General features: G+C 34.5%; 1 protein-coding gene across 1 annotated transcript in view; it reads right to left on the reverse strand.

Annotated features, from left to right (window-relative positions):
• Positions 1 to 741: 741 nt before the first annotated feature.
• The window catches only part of Irsp53 (Insulin receptor substrate 53 kDa), a 370,121-nt gene continuing 349,760 nt past the window's right edge, over positions 742 to 21,102 (reverse strand). The window contains exons 8-14 of the mRNA XM_076377827.1: positions 20,345 to 20,536; positions 19,526 to 19,760; positions 16,159 to 16,356; positions 10,612 to 10,714; positions 5,148 to 5,418; positions 4,270 to 4,448; positions 742 to 3,333 (exon numbers count right to left, since the gene is read on the reverse strand). Of these exons, the coding sequence (XP_076233942.1) occupies positions 1,182 to 3,333; positions 4,270 to 4,448; positions 5,148 to 5,418; positions 10,612 to 10,714; positions 16,159 to 16,356; positions 19,526 to 19,760; positions 20,345 to 20,536 (3,330 nt within the window). The 3' untranslated portion in view covers positions 742 to 1,181. The remainder of the gene's footprint in view (positions 3,334 to 4,269; positions 4,449 to 5,147; positions 5,419 to 10,611; positions 10,715 to 16,158; positions 16,357 to 19,525; positions 19,761 to 20,344; positions 20,537 to 21,102) is intronic.

Raw genomic sequence — 21,102 nt, forward strand, 5'->3', positions numbered from 1 at the left:
GTTACACACCAAATACGGAGGCCAGACTCAACAACCACCTACATATTATACGTTCTGGAACCAAGAAAGATTGTGTAGTGTGTTCGAATAGAAAAATTCCAGGCGAAAGACGGCAGACCCATTATTTTTGTGATACCTGTCTAGAGAAGCCAAGATTACATATTGGCAATTGCTTCGAGAGGTATCACACTTTGGAAAATTACAAAATGTAATAATTTTATAATTTTTTTTATATATCCTAACATTTGTATCCATAAACAATTAAAAAAAATAATAACATACAACGATGACTTTTCTTTCAATGCGTATATCATGAACTTACATGTGAATATGATCTTTTCACTCAAATGGCTTCGAGTTGCTGGTAATATGACTCAAAATAAACTTCGAGTGCAAAGGGTTAATATAATCTCTGCTTTCTTTACATATTCATAATTAATAAATTTTGATTTTCCCATCTGTTTGGTTTCACCTATCTGTAGTTAAACATCCTATATAAAAAGACTGAAATTTTGTAAATTAACGTTTGAATATTCGAAAAGTTCAAGGGTTGTGATTTCAAGAATTAAAGAATTTGAATTCGATCGTGTTGTATAAATACTACTGTGGTTCCTAAGTAACTCTCCCTTGGTATGCTAAAGATTAAACAGATTTATCCTTTTTTAAGGCTAAATGTGGAATAAAAGATAATATCATTGATGAGATGACTTACTATATCAATAGACTATATTATTCCGCGAAGAATGTTTGTCACGTAGTAGTTACTGTATCAACAGACTCAACAAGAGTTATGATTGGAACACCAGTCATAACGGTGTTCTTTCTACGGTGACAATAAATATCTCATCAACCTGTACCGAAACACGAACTTTCGATACACTTCATGCTCTCACAATACGTCGATTCGGTAGTGTATAAAGCGATCAAAAATACAAAACAATCACTATACTGGCAAGTGAGACACTAATATTCTGAGAAGCAATAAAAAACAATATATGGAAGACTAATACGGTTATTCGTAATGTAAATTTGGGACACATAAAGGCAAGGCTAGCAATAAAACTTACAGTAAAACGTAACGATGAAATGAAAACGAATTAAAATCTTAAAGAAGAAATAATAGAACAGATTTCAATATTAGGCAACGATATAAGATAAATTGAAAATATAAAAATTTCAATTCACTGTTGCTTCTTTTTCTTCTTCTTATTCACCGAAGCGTCCATGCCCCAAAGGTCGTACCATGGTCCACAAGTGTTTTTATCTCTCTCTCGATCGGAATCCCTTCTGAGTTTAGTTCTAGGCAACAGAGTCTTCTCTGCAACTGTTTGATCCTTAACCACGATGCAGCTATAAGTAGATTCCTCATCAGATGCCTCAGTTTCGCTAAAATTTTGAGTCAAGCCTTCTTCATCATCTATGTACTTTTTCCTCCTCTCATTCCTCTTGGCCTCGTTATTCTCCTTTAATTCAGCTACGATCATGTTCCGTTTAGCCTCTAGACTACGCTTACGTTCCTTTTCAATAATAGCCTTCCTGGAAACATTGCCCATAAAATAGGACCTCTCTTCTTGGTGCATCCGATACTCAGACCTCTCAACAGCTTTGGGTCTCTCGGCTGGCGTAGGGAAGTCTTCGAAGTAATCAGACTTCTCAGGCACGTGAATTCTTTCCGCGGGTTTGGGATCTTCTGTACGTGTGTCATTTGTGATAGTTACGTCACTATTTCTCTTTTCCAGACTCTGACGAGGGCTGGGACTACCTTCTGGCGTGTGCTTCTTGCTTTCTTCGGGATTTATGCTGCTTTCTTTCGTCTCCTTCTTAATCATTTTTGGAATATCAACAAGAGATCTATGCTGCCAAAGTGCCATGCCTTCTAATACATCAGAATCTCTCCTGAACCTCCAAAAGGACTTGGTTCTTTTCACCAGTTTCGGACTCTTGGACTCAACGTCGAAAGCTCTACCTGTTTGTATCAGGTGACCAACTGCAGTCGTTTGCCTAGGAAGTAACGGTTTCCTATCTTTATCCTTTAATGTATTATTATTAGTATCATTCTTCTCTAGAGTATGAGCTTCGTTGCTCTGAAACTTCTGGAGATTACTTTGCCCTATCACATTTTGATACCCGTGCCTTTCTATCACCTTTGTTCTTTCCAGCTTCGTTTCAAAATTTGACTCGTAGCCACGTTCTTTGTCTACACATACTTCATGAACATATCTAGTCTCTCCATAGATAGCTTCCTCTTTATCAGAATACCTGCGTTCTCGGTAGAAGTTTCTAGGTTCTGTCGGTCTTTCTGGCGCTTCCTCAGATGGTGGTCTAGGTCTTTCGAAGCGACGACTCGAGGCTCGCTCGATGTTCCTATTTCTATCAGGGTTCTTTTCAAAAGTTCTCTCTCTCTCATAAGTCGAAATCTTCTGCGGAGCGGGTGGTGATTTCTCACAGTAATGCTCTCTCTCGCGTTCAAATCTCTGCGGTCCTCGTTCCCTGTCGCAGTCATTGTATCTCTCATAGGGTGGAGGTGCGTGTTTCTCATCTCTCCGTTCTAGGCTTCTGTAGTCCCTTCTCCGTTCGATGAACTTTGGTGGACTGTGTTCCCTAGCGTACTTCTGTGCAGTCTGCTCCAGCTTTTGTGCAATATGCTCCACCTTTCTACCAGTTTCCGGAATCGTGATGGTGCTTTCATCATCGGTGCCTGAGGAGGAAGCTGACGAAGTTTTCTTGTTCTCGTACTTGGATTCTTCTTGGTCTACCGTGCGGTAGTTACGTCGAGAATTCTGTGCTTGGCTATTTTCTTTGTCGCCATAGTACTTTTTCTGGTACTCAATTCTAGAACTGTAAGTGTCTTCTTCTTCTTCAAGTTCAAGTTCATCTTCCTCAGTCTCTTCTTGATCTTTTGTTCTTTTCGTTTCATGACTATCCTCAGCGCGTTCGTTCCTTCTCGATGAGTTCTTGGATTCCTCAACCTTGTTCTTATGATTAGAATTACGACTGCGATTATACTCATTCTTTTGTAGCTTCTCTTGTGTCTTCTTCTCGGATTTCCTTGTTAACCCATTCTCCATGGCGCCACGGTCGGAGAAGTCCTTACCACTCTTACGATCCTGATCGTAGAGTCGATTTAAGGTGTACCTGTCATCGTTCTCATTGGTCTGATTTGCATTAGACTCCGCCCAAAGGTCCATCGCTGTTCTGTAAAGATGCCAGCTCTTCTCGTCTCTGGTTATTGTTTTCCAGGAGTCGTTCGCCCAATCCTTACTGGGTTTCTCGTCCTGCTGCCGCTTCATGGCCTCGGTTATTCTATTGGCACGTGGCTTTCTTCTGCGTTGTCTGCATTTTCGTTTGAGCTCGAGATGAGTAAACCAAAGAGAAACAAAAGAGAGAAAGAGGAGAAAAAAGCCAAAAAAGGAAAATGCCGGGGAAGGGAGATAGAACCAAGAGCCAAATACTCGGATATAATTAGTTAGGCGACTGTTTAGCTTTCTAGCGGAATTTGTAATATGCAGAGATGGGAAATATAGCAGTTGATATCACAGGAGCCTGAAGATGTGAATCAGCCACCACCACGTCCTATTTTATTTCCATCGACCATGATAACGCATGCGGAATCTACAAATTAGGAGAGAAAACAATATCGTGACTCTAATTACGATACTACTAGTAGAATATCGGTGGATATTGGGTATAATCGCGTTATGTGCTGTCTCATTGAACTAGGGAAAACGGAACCAAATGAAAGTAAAACTCTTATCTATTAGAACTTATGGTTAATATTTATGGCTATTTATTGGAACATTAAATATCTAGATATCCCATTGAAACTACTTTTTTATTCAATTTACTAATTTTTGCCAATACTTCTATATAAGGCACATGAAGTAACTAAAATTACACCAAGTTTTAAACATCAATAAATGAATTCTTCAAATTCAAAACAATTTAGGAAGATTATAAAAATATACTTTGAATGCAAAGGAACAACTGACAATGAAAAAGACACTAAGAAATTTTGTAAACCATATATATATACAAATTTATAGTATACCTAGAGGAATTAAGAAAAGATCATTAAACTAAAAATACAGGTTCAATGGTATAATTTTAGAAAGACGAAGAATCAGAATAGCAAATTATTGAGAGTAGCAATCCAATAAAAAGCTCGAGAGGTCGGAGTTTTGTCAGGCCCAAGCGTTTCTACAGATGTGGCATAGAATCGTCAGCTGCCTTAGCTGAAGTTCAGAGTTTCTAAGTATCGATTTGGCTTACCTCATGGCCTCGTCGTCACTGTAGTCAACGTCAGGTTGAACTGGGGGTTCGTTTGAGAAGCCACTATCGTTGCTACTGTGAAGAGACGTTACCATTTGAGGTGGTGGAACTGGAGGAGCAGGTGGCTGTATCCTACGACTACCTACCAAAACTGTAGGCAAGGTACCGGATGAACGGATCTGAAGCAAAACATAAAATTTTATAACCTTTATATTTCCCCATCTTTGGAGAAATGCCATGAGAATGGAAACATGAAATGCTTTATATTTTTAAAACCATTTATAGTCTCCAAAGTTTCTATGTGTCTTGCTATAATATTTTGAGAAACGGATCCGTTGAACTTAGAAAACGTCTTACTACTAAAGTCGGGCCGCTCTGAAACAGGAAACGAATTTTCTCCTTTTTTCGGTCTGCCGTTTCCTCCACACCTACCACCACTTCTTCAGGCCCAGCACCCTTTAGTGCTACAGCCCCTCCTTGGTATATATACGCACGTATACCAAGCATCCTCTACTTTTTCAGCCATCTTTTGGGTAAATTTTTTGTGGCTGGTGTTGAATAGACAATCAATGTCCGACTGGTAAGAATATAGGAAGGAGGGCCTGCAACACCAAATGGTACCTGGCCTGAAGGAGTGGTGGTGGATGTGGGAAGAAACGACAGACTGAAGGAAAGGGAATATCCGTTCCCTGTCTGAGAACGGTCCGACTTTAGTCTTTTCTTTCATAAAAATGACACTATCTTGTGCCGGTGGATGTTCTGGCCTAAACCTTTATTTGCTATAGCTTTATGAATAAAATTAGAAACCATATCGCTTGTTTCTTAAAAAACATGGAGTAAATGTTCAGATTCATTAGTTTGAGATACAGTACATATACCGGTTTAGATTGACGTGCAGTAGGTGTTGCAAGATTATGAGAGTTGTTGCTATTCGGTACATTGGTCGGGGTACCGCTGCTGTTGTTATTATTGTTGTTGGTATTAACACTGTTGTTTCCGACTCCATGGAAACCACTCGACACTTCATCCATGCTACTTGGTGTTACTGGTGGCCTTGAGGGTGGAGGTTTACAAGGTGGAACTGCTTGTGGTTCCGATGCTCGACCACCATTGCTTCCGTGGCTCGGCGACCTTCGCACAACATTCTTTCTTTTAAGTGAAATAACTTATTACAGACAGCGATCATAAAGATCCTATCTATTTCCTAAACAGTACTAAAGAAAAACAACAAAGTTTCAAAGAACACTTGGTAGAATATTTTAATATACAATATTATCAGTTCACTCTCTGTGACTATGTTCTGTTCTTTTCTCCACAATTTTTATGAACTACTTAAGGGGACAGACTCCTTGTGTTGTGAACTGTGTGCGTGCGCTCACACAAGCAAAGAAAGTCATGCACTTATACGCGATGAGCGAGAAAGCCAAACGGTTTCGCAATTGCATAAATGAATTTTTCGAGCGTACAGAACCTACGGGTAGACTTCATCACAGGGTGGTCTGGTCCGTTTAAACACCAATAAACACTATACGTTGAGAAAAATGTAAAATTACAAACTGTAAGCATGAAACAGACGCTGTTGTAAACTAGCAAGATGGCTGCCGAAGTGACATTCTTGCAAATATCTCATGATTTAATGGTTTTTTCACTCATAGCACACCAGACCACCCTTCCTTGAATTACCACAATATGGTGCAAATGCGATTTTCCTCAATTTAACACTTCTTGAAGGCGTAAAGCGTAATATTTGTTGTGTACCTGCTTTGACAGAAAAATATTTCAACGATTTGCCGTTCGAAGCGTTGATAGTATATTTTAACCAATTTGGTCATATTACCATCAGCATCGATGAAAATACAGATCAGTCGGTAAATGTAATCTAGAATTTGACATCTGAATGCCGTATTCATCAAATCCACGAATACAGACGCAAGAAAGGCTTAGTTGCCAAAACGTATTGAAAGTTTGGACAGACTGTTGCCACATTTATGTATGAATGTACATATTACAATTCTGCCCATCAGAAAAACTCGAATGAATCCAACTCCGGCTGAGATTCTGATTCTTGCTAATAAGGCAACATCGCGAGGTGAAAATCTCCGATTTTGATGAAACTTTGCAGGATTGTAGAACAGCCGAAAATATTTGACACGTATTTTTTTTATCGGTTCTAATTCATGTAAAGGGTGTGAAAAGCACCCCCAAAGTCGGGACTGAGAAACATATTTCGTTTAATATCTCGAAAACTAGTGCGTGTAGCAAAATGATAGAAATTGTAATTGTGTATTTTTGAATGAGGAGTACACCTATGTAAACAGTTTTTAAAAAATATGTTAAAAAGTAGTATATTGTCGTTGTTTTCACTGACTACATGCTGATCGATTGTTTTGCAAATTTGTATGCAAATACTATGAACCAAAATACAAAATACGGCTAAAATAGAATTTTGAATTTTTACGTTATAAACAAAATAATAACATTCCTAGTTAGACTACATTTTGCTCAAAATTGGGCATTGAAACGAGTGGTTTTACGAAAAACATATATCCCTATAATGTATTTGTCATTATATTATGAAACATGTTGTTCACTGTTCACTAAATGTATAAATAATAACATTGCTAATGAATACTCGCAACGTCTTGCACTCGTTGCAAACAGTACGAGAGGTTCAGTGTGAGTGACCCTTGCTTCGATGGAAATGTAGCAAGTAAAGATGGTTTACAAATCATCATCCTTCAATAGTTTTTATTTACTATATACAAACAATTGGAATTGTTTCATAAATTGTAGTTTAATCCACTAGTTTTACATGAAAGTACCTTAGCTGAATGAGGCATTCGCTCATAATCTGCAGGTGTCGGGTTCGAATATCTTGGTAGATTTTTATTTTTTTTTTTAATTTTTATTTCAAGTAATTCTAATTTTCGTATACCTTTTCACAGATTACAATTGGACCACTCAACTCAATTCGCCAATTTATTATTGGTATCAATTTTGTCAGTTCAAAGGTCATTTACTACCATGTAGTATATTATGAGTAAAAGCATTATTCAAATTTGGGTCAGATCGGATCCAAAAAGTTGTAAATGGAGTTGACATTATACAAAACATTATAAGCACATATGTTTTTCGTAAAGCCACTCGTTTCAGGGCCCAATTTCACACAAATTGTAATCTAACAAGAAAGTTTCGTAATCATACGAAAATGTTTTTAAAGTTTGAATTAACTTAGATGACTTTCATAATTATGGGTACATATGTATTGTTTCATTCGTGATGCTCTTTCTTTCTCGCTCGCACCGTCCTTTTCTATATTCCATATAAAGCATATGGAATATTTTCTATATTCCCGAAGGAGTCCCCTTCGGGGCCTACTCCGAATCGATCGAAGCGCTGTTGCGAAAAAACGGGCATTAGTGAAAACATATAATTTATACATGCGACATTTGATAATGTGGCATCTAGCGTTATCCTGTTGAATTACAAATGAGAAGTGCCAAGGTATAATTGCCAAATCGCATCGTAGGAAAGTTCTGTCACGTTGTTGCTACATCAATTACAATTTTATCCATGAGTAAATCTCTACTGAATACGCATTGAGCCGATATTTTGCTTCATACGGAATATAGAAAAGGACGGTGCGAACGAGAAAGAAAGAGTATCACGAATGAAACAATACATATGTGCCCAAAATTATGAAAGTGGTCTAAGAAACAACATTTTCGTATGAGATTCACACAAAATTTCACATTTATAATAAATGTTCATTAATCAAGACTAATTATAATGTTACGTAATATAAAAATATTTTCTAATTTATTTAAATGTAATCCTTTCAATATCCCAAAATAAGAAATATACAATTTAGACCACTTTCATAATTATGGGCATATATATATACTAATATGTGAAATCCTAAAACTTATATATATAGAATAAATAATTCATTAAATTCATGCTATTCATTCAATCATTCATTCATACTTTTTAAGAAATAAACAACCGAAATTATTTTAATTTTTTTTTATTTAAAAATAAAAATGTTATGAGTGGTATAATTGTAATCTGTGAAAAGGTATACAAAAATTAGAATTATTTAAAATAAAAATTGAAAACAAAAAAATTAAAAGCTACTACGAGATTCGAACCAGGCACCTACAGATTATGAGGGAATGCCTAATTCACACTCAACTACGGTACTTTCTTGTAAAATTAGTGGATTAAACTATACCTTGTGTAACAGTTCCAATTGTTTGTTTATAGTAAATAATAATTATTGAAGAATAATGATTTGTAAATCACCTGTACTTGCTACATTTTCATCGATCATGAGTCACTCACACTGAACCTCTCGTACTGTTTGCAACGAGTGCAAGACGTTGCGAGTATTCATTAGCAATGTTATAATTTATATATTTAGTGAACAATAAACAACATGTATCATAATATAATGACAAAAACATTATAGGGGTATATATTTTTCGTAAAATCACTCGTTTCAGGGCCCAATTTCGCACAAAATGCAGTTTAACTAGGAATGTTATTATTTTGTTTATAACGTAAAAATTCAAAATTCTATTTTAGCCGTATTTTGTGTTTTGGTTCATAGTATTTGCATACAAATTTGCAAAACGATCGATCAGCATGTTGTCAGTGAAAACAACGACAAAATACTACTTTTTAATATATTTTTTAAATAAATGGATTCGTCGTTCAAAAATACGCAATCGCCCCATTTATATCATTTTGCTATACGCACTAGTTTGGAGATATTAAACGAAATATGTTTTCCACCCCCAACTTTGGGGGTGGTTTTAACACCCTTTAGATGAATTAGAAGCAATAAAAAAAAATACGTGTCGAATATTTTCGGCTATTCTACAATCCTACACAGTTTCATCAAAATCGGAGACTTTCACCTCGCGATGTTCCCTTATTAGTAAGAATCAAAATCTCGGCTGGAGTTGGATTCGTTCAAGTTTTCCTAATGGGCAGAATTGTAATATGTACATACATATATGTGGCAACAGCGTGACGAAACTTTCAATACGTTTTGGCAACTAAGCCTTTCTTGCGTCTGCATTCGTGTATTTGATGAACACGCCATTCAGATGTCAAATTCTAGATTACATTTACCGACTGATCTGTATTTTTATCGATGCTGATGGTAATATGACCCAATTGATTGAGATATACCATTAACGCTTCTAACGGCAAATCGTTGAACTATTTTTGTGTCAAAACGGGTGCACAACGAAAATTACGCTTTACGCCTTCAAGAAGTGTTAAATTGAGGAAAATCGCATTTCCACGATATTGTGCTAATTCAAGGAAGGGTGCTCTGGTGTGCTATGAGTGAAAAAACCATTAAATTGTGAGATATTTGCGAAAATGTCACTTCGGCAGCCATCTTGCTAGTTTACAACAGCGTCTGTTTCATGCTTACAGTTTGTAATTTTACAGTAAACTCAACGTATAGTGTCTATTGGAGTTTAAAGGGACCAGAGCACCCTGTAATGAAGTCTACTCGTGGGTTCTGTACCCGCGAAAAATTCATTTATGCAAGTATCGAGACGTAAAGCGTAATTTGCGAAACCGTTTGTCTCTCTCGCTCATCGCGTATACGTGTATGAGTTTCTTTGCTTGTGTGAGCGCACGCACACAGCTCAAAACACAAGGAGTCTGCCCCCTTAAGAACATTATGTATCCATTGTATAACCTTATCATTTATATAAATCTGCCTTATTGTACATATATAAAATTGAAATGTTATCTAATTACATTACTTAACATGTCTTTTGTATAGTGTCCTTAATCGTAAGATTATATTTCTTTGACTATAAATTAAATTAAATATTTCCATTACCACGTATTAAATTAAATATTTCCATTATTACATATTAAATTAAATATTTCTATTATTACATATTAAATTAAATATTTCCATTATATTAGCAATACGTTATTATTTTACTGTTGTCCATTATTTTAATCAAAGATGTTACATTAAATATTTGCATTATTTTTTGTCACTGTAGCAGTTTGAAGAGCTTAGAAATAGGTCCCAGATGATGGACTAAATGACTGGAAAGGAAAGATTTTTATGTCGTCGAAAATAAAGAGAATTAAACACGTTAGATCATCTTGAAGGACTATCGTTCAAAAGTCTGCAAACAGTTTGAAATAGGCGCATTGATACCAGCTATTGTCCGTTATCGTTCTAGATTACGGTAATTACGTTTGGTTCCGTGTTGCATTGTTAGTATCAAGTAGCATTACATATTTTGTTCTGAAGTTATACAGGCCAATGAAAACATGAATTACTCTTTGTCTACTTACCCGAGTATATCGTCAATAATAATTTCTGTGTATGCTAGAGGAAACCATCCGGAGCTGTGTGTGCGCAGATTTTCTCCAAACTGCCAGCCTTTCTGACGATCTCCTAAAAATGCAATTTCGTAAAATAATCATAACCCATGGTGTTTATCTATTAAGGAGATAGAGGTAGTTTCCGATAGGTATAAGTTTAAGCCTTAACAAACACGACCGGATTTAACTTTTAAAATTTTTAAGGCCTTGAAGTTCCAACTACTAAGTTTTCATCTCTTTATATGTATCTGTTCCAACCTTTTAAACTCCAATTTGTGGATATCTGTATTGAAACTCTGAGTGATCGTACGTTGATATGATAAAGGTTAATAAAATGTCGTTAACAAGAAAAGATTTAGTTGTAATGGGGATGAAGTTTTGCAGAGTCATAGAGCAATAAAAAATAATAAATGTATACATACTCTTCTTTGCTACAGAATCTAAAGTTCAAAGAATGATATTATCTTTCAAAGTTGAGGGCTAAAAATCTATATTGCTAAATAGTTGAAGAATCAGCAAAAACAAAAAGTCACCATTATCGAAATATTCGTACTCCTATTAAATTTTGTATCATATTTATAGAGGTACAATAGTTTCTTATAATATACATAACTCTATTAATAAAGTATATCAATATCGACCCTTTATAGTGTGCTTTCCAGCTAGAGACACAGACGATACAATCTAACACTGTGTTCCAGACAGAATGTTCCAACAAGGACACAGCGTTACACTACTCGATACAAGAAAAATCTAAATTACAGTATTCTCTTGATAAATATGGAAAAGTCCTATGCATTAAATGTGAATGTTTTATCCCCACTACTAAGATAATTAACTTAGGGGGCCAGCGAAGAGATTAATGTGGTGATAATGGCGGCAGAAATTTTCGACCGCCGAACGATGTAAAAATTTTTTACTTTTGGTTCTTTTTGCACACAATGTTTGTTAACATAGTCCCAATACTTTTCTGATTAAAATGATTTAAAATCTGATACAATTCGGATTATACAGTATTATCTCGATTACAAGTAAACTGCTTGGGGGGCAAGGCGTGTTACTGTATCGAGAGATAGATACTATTCGACCCGCCTTTGTTTTGTCGCCTTGTTGGCTGCGGTAAGAGCGAGGCGCCGAACACAGGTGACAGATACTAGCTGTAAATTTAGTTCGGCATGGCTTGTGTGGTAAAAGATGGAATAAATGTATTTTTCTCACACTACATCTTATGTACTCTATCCGTGAATTCAGTTGAAGAAACACGTTCTGATTTCATTCATTTTCCCTTACTCGCAAAAAAAGTAATTTTTAAAGAAGATTTCAAGTATAAATTAAGTACTTCTTTTTTTTTCATTTTAATATTTATGCATTCAAATCTAGTATATACTTTACAAATTAAGCAGCACACTTTTGTTATGAAAGATCAATACAAAAATATCTATAAAAAGATCTAAATCTCAAATAAAGTTAATACTTAATTTTTCATGTACCATCACCCACTTTCTACTCGTACCACTAGTTCTGGAACAGTCTGATCCTTATATTACATAATTACGACTCCGTGTATCCTCTTCAGAACTGCGGATAAACTATCTAACTGTTAATAAGAATCAGTGGTATAGATAGATACATATGTATATACGGAGATCACAAAATGAATAATTGAGAATTTCCAAATATTATTATTATTATTATTATTATTGAAATTTGTAGAATATAAAAGATCTATATGTGTGAATTAGTCAATATGGGCAAAAACTTTTAGTTAATACTTCAATACATACTTTAATATTTAATATTATCTAAGTATCTCTAAAGTTACATCGTAAGATATTGTTGAATTTCTCTTTCACGACAAAAAATATTGATTTAAAAATGTATGCATAGTTTAATTCATAAAAATTACCGAATTTAAATAAAATTGGAGAATAGGAAAAGTAAATATTTAATTTATATCCCATTAAGCCTACTTTCGGAACAGTATACATTTCTCCTGTACTATTTCTTCATTAAATCAATATTGTGATAAACATTCTAAATAGCATTACATTTCTTTTTCAATACTTATCTCATTATTACCTTTAAAAACTAGAATAATTATTAATTTATATTTATAGTAGTAAATATTTGTATAAGAACATAAATAATTATTATGTTGTTAGATATAAATCGAAAGAGGTAAGTAAATGAATTGAATGAGTAAGAAAAATGAAAGAGAAGCGTATTTCGGCCATTTAAATCGTAAAGACAAGGACCATAGGCGCCGTAGAGTGAGAGACAAGTATCCTAATTTGTCTCCTATTACAATGGTGCTGCCGCGACAAACTGCAATCGAGGCAGTGAGGACAATTACTTGTATCTAAGCAGTACTGTATTTACGTATAAAATTATAATTTATTATCTTTTACTATTGCTGTTAATAAATTAGAAACACAAAAGTTGTTAAGAAAGTTTACTATAATATTACGCCTGGAATGTATGCAATGACATATAATTCATGTTTCCTACATGATAAATATAAATATAAACAGGAAATTAATAGCTTTCTCACCAACAATTGTACCGTAAGTTGTGAAATGCGACACAAACAGAGAGCTTAATCTTACTAGCATGTATAGATCTCTGTTCTTGAAATATCTGTGGCGACGCTTTCGATGTGCGTAGAAAAAATGTTTGGCTAGTTGCAACGTCGAGTTCACCTTTAAACCCTTGAACAGACCATGCAATAAAGCGATGCTGACCCCCTATTTTTCGTTATGCTGTGTCACACTTCCCCTCAGAAAATTAAAAGTCCCAATATGTACATACCGGGCAAAAAAACTTTTGGCAAAACGCTAACAATAATAAGTGCTTTTGTGAAACAATGTTTCGAGACGTTCTTGTACAAGAATTATTTCTGTAAAAGCTACAGACCTTTCTGAATACAAACTATGTTATTCTCTTCAGTCTCAGGAACCAATGATTCCTTCGAACTTGCAAGGCAATACCAATGATCATAAACGGTCATACCTGCGAGACACTCGTTACGGTCTCCTACACTATGTAATCCGATATGCCTCTGCTTTCTTCCATGAATTTGTTTGCGACTTTTTCGACCTGAAGAAGAAACTACCGCGTCCACTAAAAAAAGTAATCGAGGAAGACCCAACCTCGTTGATGTCAACTAACAAATCAAATTCGCATATTTCGACGAAGCTATACCCTGAGAAGTCGCGCTGGAAGGATGCGTGGGCACCAGAAAAGAGACTTCAGAAACAATCGTTAGTATCGATCGTAATTTCGCTGCCAAACTGTGTAACATCTTGTTTTTATTTACGGAATGCCACGTCATTACGGACTTCACACTGCAAAACGTTTCAAAATAATCCACGACCGTGGGGTTTTTAGTTCGGTGCGTTCCGCGATTGTTAGTCGCTAAAAAATTAAGTGTTCGTTTGGTGAAGTAATCAATGTTAGTGACCGTGAACTGTTATAAATGCAAGATAGCTTTCTATAGTGTTGTATACCTGCGATCAGCAGACTCTGTGCTGTACGCTACCTGTGTATCACGCCTCAACGTCCGAGATCGGCACAGTGACCCAGTGGAGCAAGTTCTCAAGCAGCAGGTGAATTCCTTTCCGAATGGGTGAGTTTTATCGATAGTAATTGCATGTCTACTTATTCACCATTCAATAAAGGGTACAATCGAATGAGGGAATCATATTATTAACTTCATTTTATTTCAACATTTTTTGCTTTGCCGTCATAATTAAACAAATAAAAACTGATGTTTCCGTACTTTTTGCCGATTATTGCAACTAATACGTCCAATTTTCGTATATTCCTTATGAAATAAGCATTTTTGCACAATTTTTAATGTTTTGATACACAGTAAAATAATGTACAATTAGTAGGAACTACAAAAACATTGCTTTTTATTTTTTACTATGGCGTATCAAGTTAAAAAATGTGAAACAAATATTACACAATGGTATTAGTGATATTTACGTACTAAATTAATGTGATCACAAATCCGGTTCTGCTATAATACTATATCGGCATTTTTAAATTCTTTTTCCTCGGTTTTTATTTTTTACAACGTGGATAATTAATTTAAAAATCTGAAAAAATTTCAAAATATGTGTCGCGATAGCTAAAGTGTCCCTGAGTTTTTTCATAATTTTCCATCTAATAGTTTAAGAGAAGTTGGGCAATAATGTGTAGAGATCTTGCATTTCTTGTATAAGACTCGAGCACAGCAAGTAGTAAACGCTACGCGTAGCTTGTGCCCTGTCACTGGACGATCGTCCGTCCGCTATAGGCGCCCTTTGATTGGTCAACGTTTTTCATTAATAACTTGTTAACAAAGCTTCAGAGAACATTTTTGCAAAGGAAAAGGTTGTTTAAAATCATAAATTTAAAATCATAAAGGAATATCCCCTTAACGGCTCTGTTGCATTATACAAACGCATTATTCCCCACGTATATCACTTTACATCTGGTTATGGAATGGAAAAGGCGTACCTGAAACGTATGGTTTCCTAGAATTACGCGTATAACGGAACTAGATGTAATCCAAATTATATCGTGTTTGATATCATTTTAATTAGACAAATGTCAAAAATATGATACAAAAATTGCGTAGAAAAAGAACCACAAATAAAAAATGTGTGCTTATGCATTAGTATTGTCTTATCGACACGCGATTTTTAATCTTCGCCGAACTATCTCGACTCTCAGATTCTCTCTTTCGTCGACTAATTGTCTCTTTCTACCTTCAACAAATTATAAATAATGTAGTAACTACACGACAAATGTGACTCTCCGGATGCGAGAGTTTCATATTTATCAAGAAAATACTGTATGGCGTGCAATGCATGTTTGCTACCAACAATACAAAATTTTGGTTTAGTAACCATGATTCCATTCTTCATACGCAAAAAGCGGTCGTGGTAAACCTTCGCACTTTGTACTAAGGGCGTGATGAATTCATTATATTAGTTATTCTATTAAGTGAAATATAAGTTTACGTTTCGTTTTTTATAATTTCAATAGCATCTAAATTAAAAGACTGTTAACGTTTACAAAACAGAAATGTTTTCAATAAAATTTAGCTTTTAGTTTACATAATTTATTTTCTTGATTATATCATAAATAGTTGAAAATTTGGTCATTTCTTGAAAGATTAAGATAATAACTTAATTAGATACGCTAAATATTCGTGTATAGATTCAGAGGAGTATAATGCATTCTGGTATTATCCTAAGGAACTAAACTGCGTTCCAACAAATACTTGACACAGTACAGCATAGTGTACCACAGTGTACCGTAACTGGAAAGCACCTCTATCTTCATTCAATCAACTTTAAATTAGAGGATTTTTACATTAAACAGATGCTAATACTAATAAACTTTATTACGTGAAGGAATCCTCAAACATAGCTCGATAGTTCGATAGGAAGGATGCAGTTAAACAAATATAGCTAACTCAATGGGTTAACAAACGGAGGTTCAGATACTCAGCAACTCAGCACTCACCCATCAATGCGATGAGATCACCCTCGAGGAAACTCAGCTGATTTTCCCCGGAGCTCAAATAAGCGAAGAGAGCTCTCGCGAGGGGTGCGTCCCCCCAAGCACCAGAATTTACCCCTGTGCCAACCCCACCCCCGCTGCCACTATTGCGCAATGCAGGAGGCGCCATGGATCTTGGCCTCGGAGGTGTTTCCGGAATCTCTGCGAAAATGTGAAAAAACAAATTAATTCGACCCATCTAATTGAATCTAGCGAAAATCCAACCAATTATTTTTTGTCTCTTTATCTTTAAATTGATCAATACGATAACTGTAACACTATATACGTTGTTCTCAACTATTAGAAGAAATAAATTTTGATCTCTCTATATTTTACGGTACTGCAGACTTCTTATTCTGTCCTATAGAACTGAAATTTAACGTTTCCTGACATAAAAAATCATTAAATTTTTTATGGAATCCATTTACTCTTTTAATAAGGCACTTCAGAACTTTTTACAGCTTGTGTAACATAGTACGAACTTAATGTAATTAATTGCCTACCATACTCTCTAAACTGTTTTTCTTCTCTTTCTCTTGTATACTAACGATACTTCGTCTCCTTTAAGCTAATAGACATAAATACACATGTATAAATTTGCAAATGAACTGTCGATCATTAGTTTGAATTAATTTATGATATATGTATAGTTCTTAATAAAGTTCGAACATGTCCAATTTCACTTATAACTGAAGGTAATTGATATTAATATTGAGAAAATAGTTCAAAATAATTCATGAATATAACTCAGTGCTCTATACAATGATGCAGTAGCCTGTAATTCGTGTCTACTACGTTCACAATCGTATGACTTATGATTTCTCACAATACTTTTATTATTCCTAATTTTTAATTTTTCAAAACAGAATTTTGAAATTTGTATTTTTAAATATACAGGTTAATTAAGAACCTTTTGGTGGACTGTGAATGTGTTCATTTTTTCAGTATAACTTTTTTCTTGTTCCAAGTGTATTTATTATAAGAATAAATTTATATTCTCAAAATTACTTGTTATTCCTCTGAAAAAAGGAGAAACTTCAGATAATTATTCTGTGGAACTTCAATACGATTTAGAATGCACAAGTAGTTCCACCTGAATTGTTGCGCTTTCTCTACTGCGCTCCAAATTACCGTATCTCCGTTTACTTGGTTACACTCGTTTATGAGTTCGTTGCACCTGCTGCAGATTCCTGTCGTTTTACCGCACGTACTCACTCTGCCAGAAGAATGGCTACTGGCCAAAAACCGCGCCATTCGAAATGGTACACTTATTTGAATATTTTTGCGAACTTTCCAGGGTTTTGTTCTCCCCTCTCCTTTATTTTACTCAATCTACCTACTTTACTCTCGCACTATTACCAACGAATTTATGCACTTGGCATACATGCAAGAGTGTGGCTTTAGAAAACTTTTGTGCCGCAGCTTCGTATCATTTAAATGTCTGTTCAGGAAAATAAACCAAGTTTATTGAACCACGTGAAATGTTAGGTGTGTCTTTGCTACGAGCACTACAAACAAAACAAAACTTGTTTGTGAAAAGAAATTAATAAACTCGTGTTATAGAGTTTGTACACTTATGGTTTTTACTTTCTCGTAAAGTATGTAAATACACACATTGCACAGGATGAGTTACGCGAGATATTAAAAGTTATTTTCTTTGAAACCGGTGTGAATATCAAATTCAACTCTTTTTTTAAGTCTACTGGCAAATATTTGATGTACAAAAAGATATTTGAAATGACTGTTAGAAGGAAAACCGCACCTTTTCATTTTCTTCGGTAAAACGATACATCTTTTTAATTCCAACAGCTTTTAACAAACTTAATAACAAGTATTCAAAATCAATGTACAGATATTTTGTTTAAATCCTGTAGAGACAAGTATCCTAATCTATTTATTTCGATATTATTCAAAGACTATTTTGTATTATAAAATTTTGCATAAACGATTGATTTCAAAGCAAAAATAATCTGAACCAATGAGGATTAAATCCACAGTGCACTGTGGATTTATAAAGAATTATAAAGAATTTTAAGTTTGCTAAAGAACAAATGAAATGTGTATGTATGTATGTATGTGTATCTTTTAAAAAATACATGCAGACAACCGAGTGCACCTTATATTCATTTCTTATTCCAAATAGTCTTTTTAATACACCTACGTACTTAATGGTTTAATATCGTTTCCTAAAATATCACAATTCCACATGGTTATTGCAAAAATTGATAGAGATCTTAACCAATGCTATTTGTTCGTTTGATGATAACAAGAAAATTACAAAATTCTAGAAGCTAGGTGAAACAGACGACAAGTGAAATTTGATATTCGATACAATAAACTCTCTTGATACTCTCCAATTGTTTTGCGAGTACTTCTCCGCCGAGTCGTGTTGCACTCATTTATTAGATGCTCTGATATCGACTCTCTTAAAACGTATTCCTCGGTTGAGTTTGACTACAATAAAAACGGCTATAGTGTTTTGTTTCTCACAGCTACGCTGTGGTTGAAAGTCTACCTTTTCTTGTTAAAAATTCGTGATAAATTGTGAATTATTTTCTGAACAAATTTTACAAAATTCCATTTCAATACATGGGAATCAAAAATTCGATCCGATATGAAAAATAGTCTAATTTCTAGAAGTAAAAGTATTTTAATATTAGTAACGAGTGCAGATACATGTAGTGGATTTTAAAATGGCATAATCGTTCTAGAAATTGTTGAAATTGATATTTTCTGGAACAAAGTTTCGTATGAAACAATTTCATTTTTCATTTTCGACATATTCTGTAAAGAATGACTTTTCTATGACGCGTTTGCTTGCACTCTGTACAGAGAATGGCACAATGTAGTGAAAAATTTGATCTCTATAGAGTCCGTTTTTTCTCTTGCATATTGACAGACTTTATTATATTTCGTTGCTGTGCTATGCAATCCTCCATAACTTGCGATACGTCCATCGCAATGATAAATTCCGTTATAACAGAATATCCATTCTAATGAATATTTAACATTAATAACAACATAAGAGAATATTTCGTTTATACTGTTCATTATTTATAGTTCAGCGCTTTCAAAAATAAAAAACTTTTTATTTTAAATTTCTGTATTTTGCACTCTATTTTTTACGTCTATTCTTCATTCTATATCTGTGCCTTTAACATGTGTGGAATATATATTTGTGGTTGTAACATAATACATTTAATGATAAACTACTTGTTATTATTAGGCATTTAAGGCAAAAATTAAGAAAAAATGTTACGAAGCATAGTAAAACGATATAATACTATGTAATAAGATTTCATAAACTATTTTGTGAAACGATAGGGCTTACCTGGATCCAGGGATAACGTTGATGCATGAAGATTGGCTTCTGATCTTGCTCTGGATAAAGCAGTTGGTGGATGCGACGAAAGACCTTGATAAGTGGTGTTCGATACATTTCCAGATGGTGGTCCAGGTCGAAGTTCCAAGCAAGAGCTATCCATACTTCTTGTTTTCCTCAATTGTGAACTCATTGTTAGCTCTGATCCGCCATTCTCTTCATCTTCTGGCCAAAATGAGACTTGCTACAAAAAAGAAAAAATATAAGGGAAAATAGTCTAAAGCTCTTCAAAAATAAGCTTAACTCTATATTGATGATATTAACTATAATATTGGTTTCTGAGCGTTGCGATACCAATATTGAATATTGAATTCATTTGAACTTTTTCAGAAGTGCTTTCTAGGAATGTTTTTAGATTTTACCGTGCGAATATGATTTTTTTGAACTGTTTAGCGAAAGCTTAATTACAATTATTTGTTTGGTTATTTGGTTATTTTAGATATTTTACTTGTTTTGAAGTCTGAAATCATTTTTATCCCACCCTTTGTAGCGAAGTATCCATTATGAAACACATCGTAAAAAAATTGTAGTATCTTTAGTATTATTATTATAGTTGTACATGTGTAAAGACCGTATTCCAACACAGAATAATGAATATTGCTATGTATCTATCGAAAGTTATTATTAATACCATCATCCTTCATTACCCACAGCCTCGAACATAATTTCACTGATGTACCTTCAAAGGTTGATCTCATTGGCATCATTCATAACAAGAATTGTACATAAATTTTAAAGAAGACGAAGAAGAGTCGTGATATCACTTACTCTAAGTCTAGAAGCGAACATGTCTTCTACAGTTTGGGGCAAATATTCCCTGGTAGCAGCTACCTCACGCCATTTATCAACCGATGGATGGAGAGCAGCTAAAGCAACCTCATGAAAACTTGCATAATGTTTCGCCAACGAGCATTGTCGCTCCAGTACAAAGCCATACCTCCTTCGTTCTTGTGTCATCGCCTGGAAAAAGGGATAAAGAAGATTCAACTCTAGTGATGTTGTAGTGATGCATAGTTATTTCCCTTACCCCTAATTAATTTTTTGAATAAGATTTGTAATCCACAAATTTCAACAATCGTAAATAGGAATAATAGTAGTTGGCGTTAAAAAATCAATAATAAGATATTATTTATTTAGGCACAGTAGGTATTGAAATAGAGTTCAAATTTTATTGTTAGAATTTGTCTATATTTCAATTTTATACGTACTAATTCAATCAATTAAAGCTGATACAGTTAATGCAATACTTTTAAGTGTACTTTAGAATTATTTTAGAATAAATATACAGAATACGGGAAAAACAATAAGCAACAATTTTTAAAAGTGGCAACTGAGATCAATTGTATTTGAATAATGAACTATCGGATTGAAATTGTATAAGGACTTCTGTTGGACTATGGTGCTCCATGACTACCAAAACATGCCATTCTTAGGACAAAATTGGGAATATTTTTGTTTACAAAATGTAGAACCTTAGATCTTAGACTTAGACTAATCATGAAGTTATTTTTACGCAATTTCTTAAC

Source organism: Calliopsis andreniformis, chromosome 5 (genome assembly GCF_051401765.1).
Source record: "Calliopsis andreniformis isolate RMS-2024a chromosome 5, iyCalAndr_principal, whole genome shotgun sequence".
Lineage (NCBI taxonomy): Eukaryota > Metazoa > Arthropoda > Insecta > Hymenoptera > Andrenidae > Calliopsis > Calliopsis andreniformis.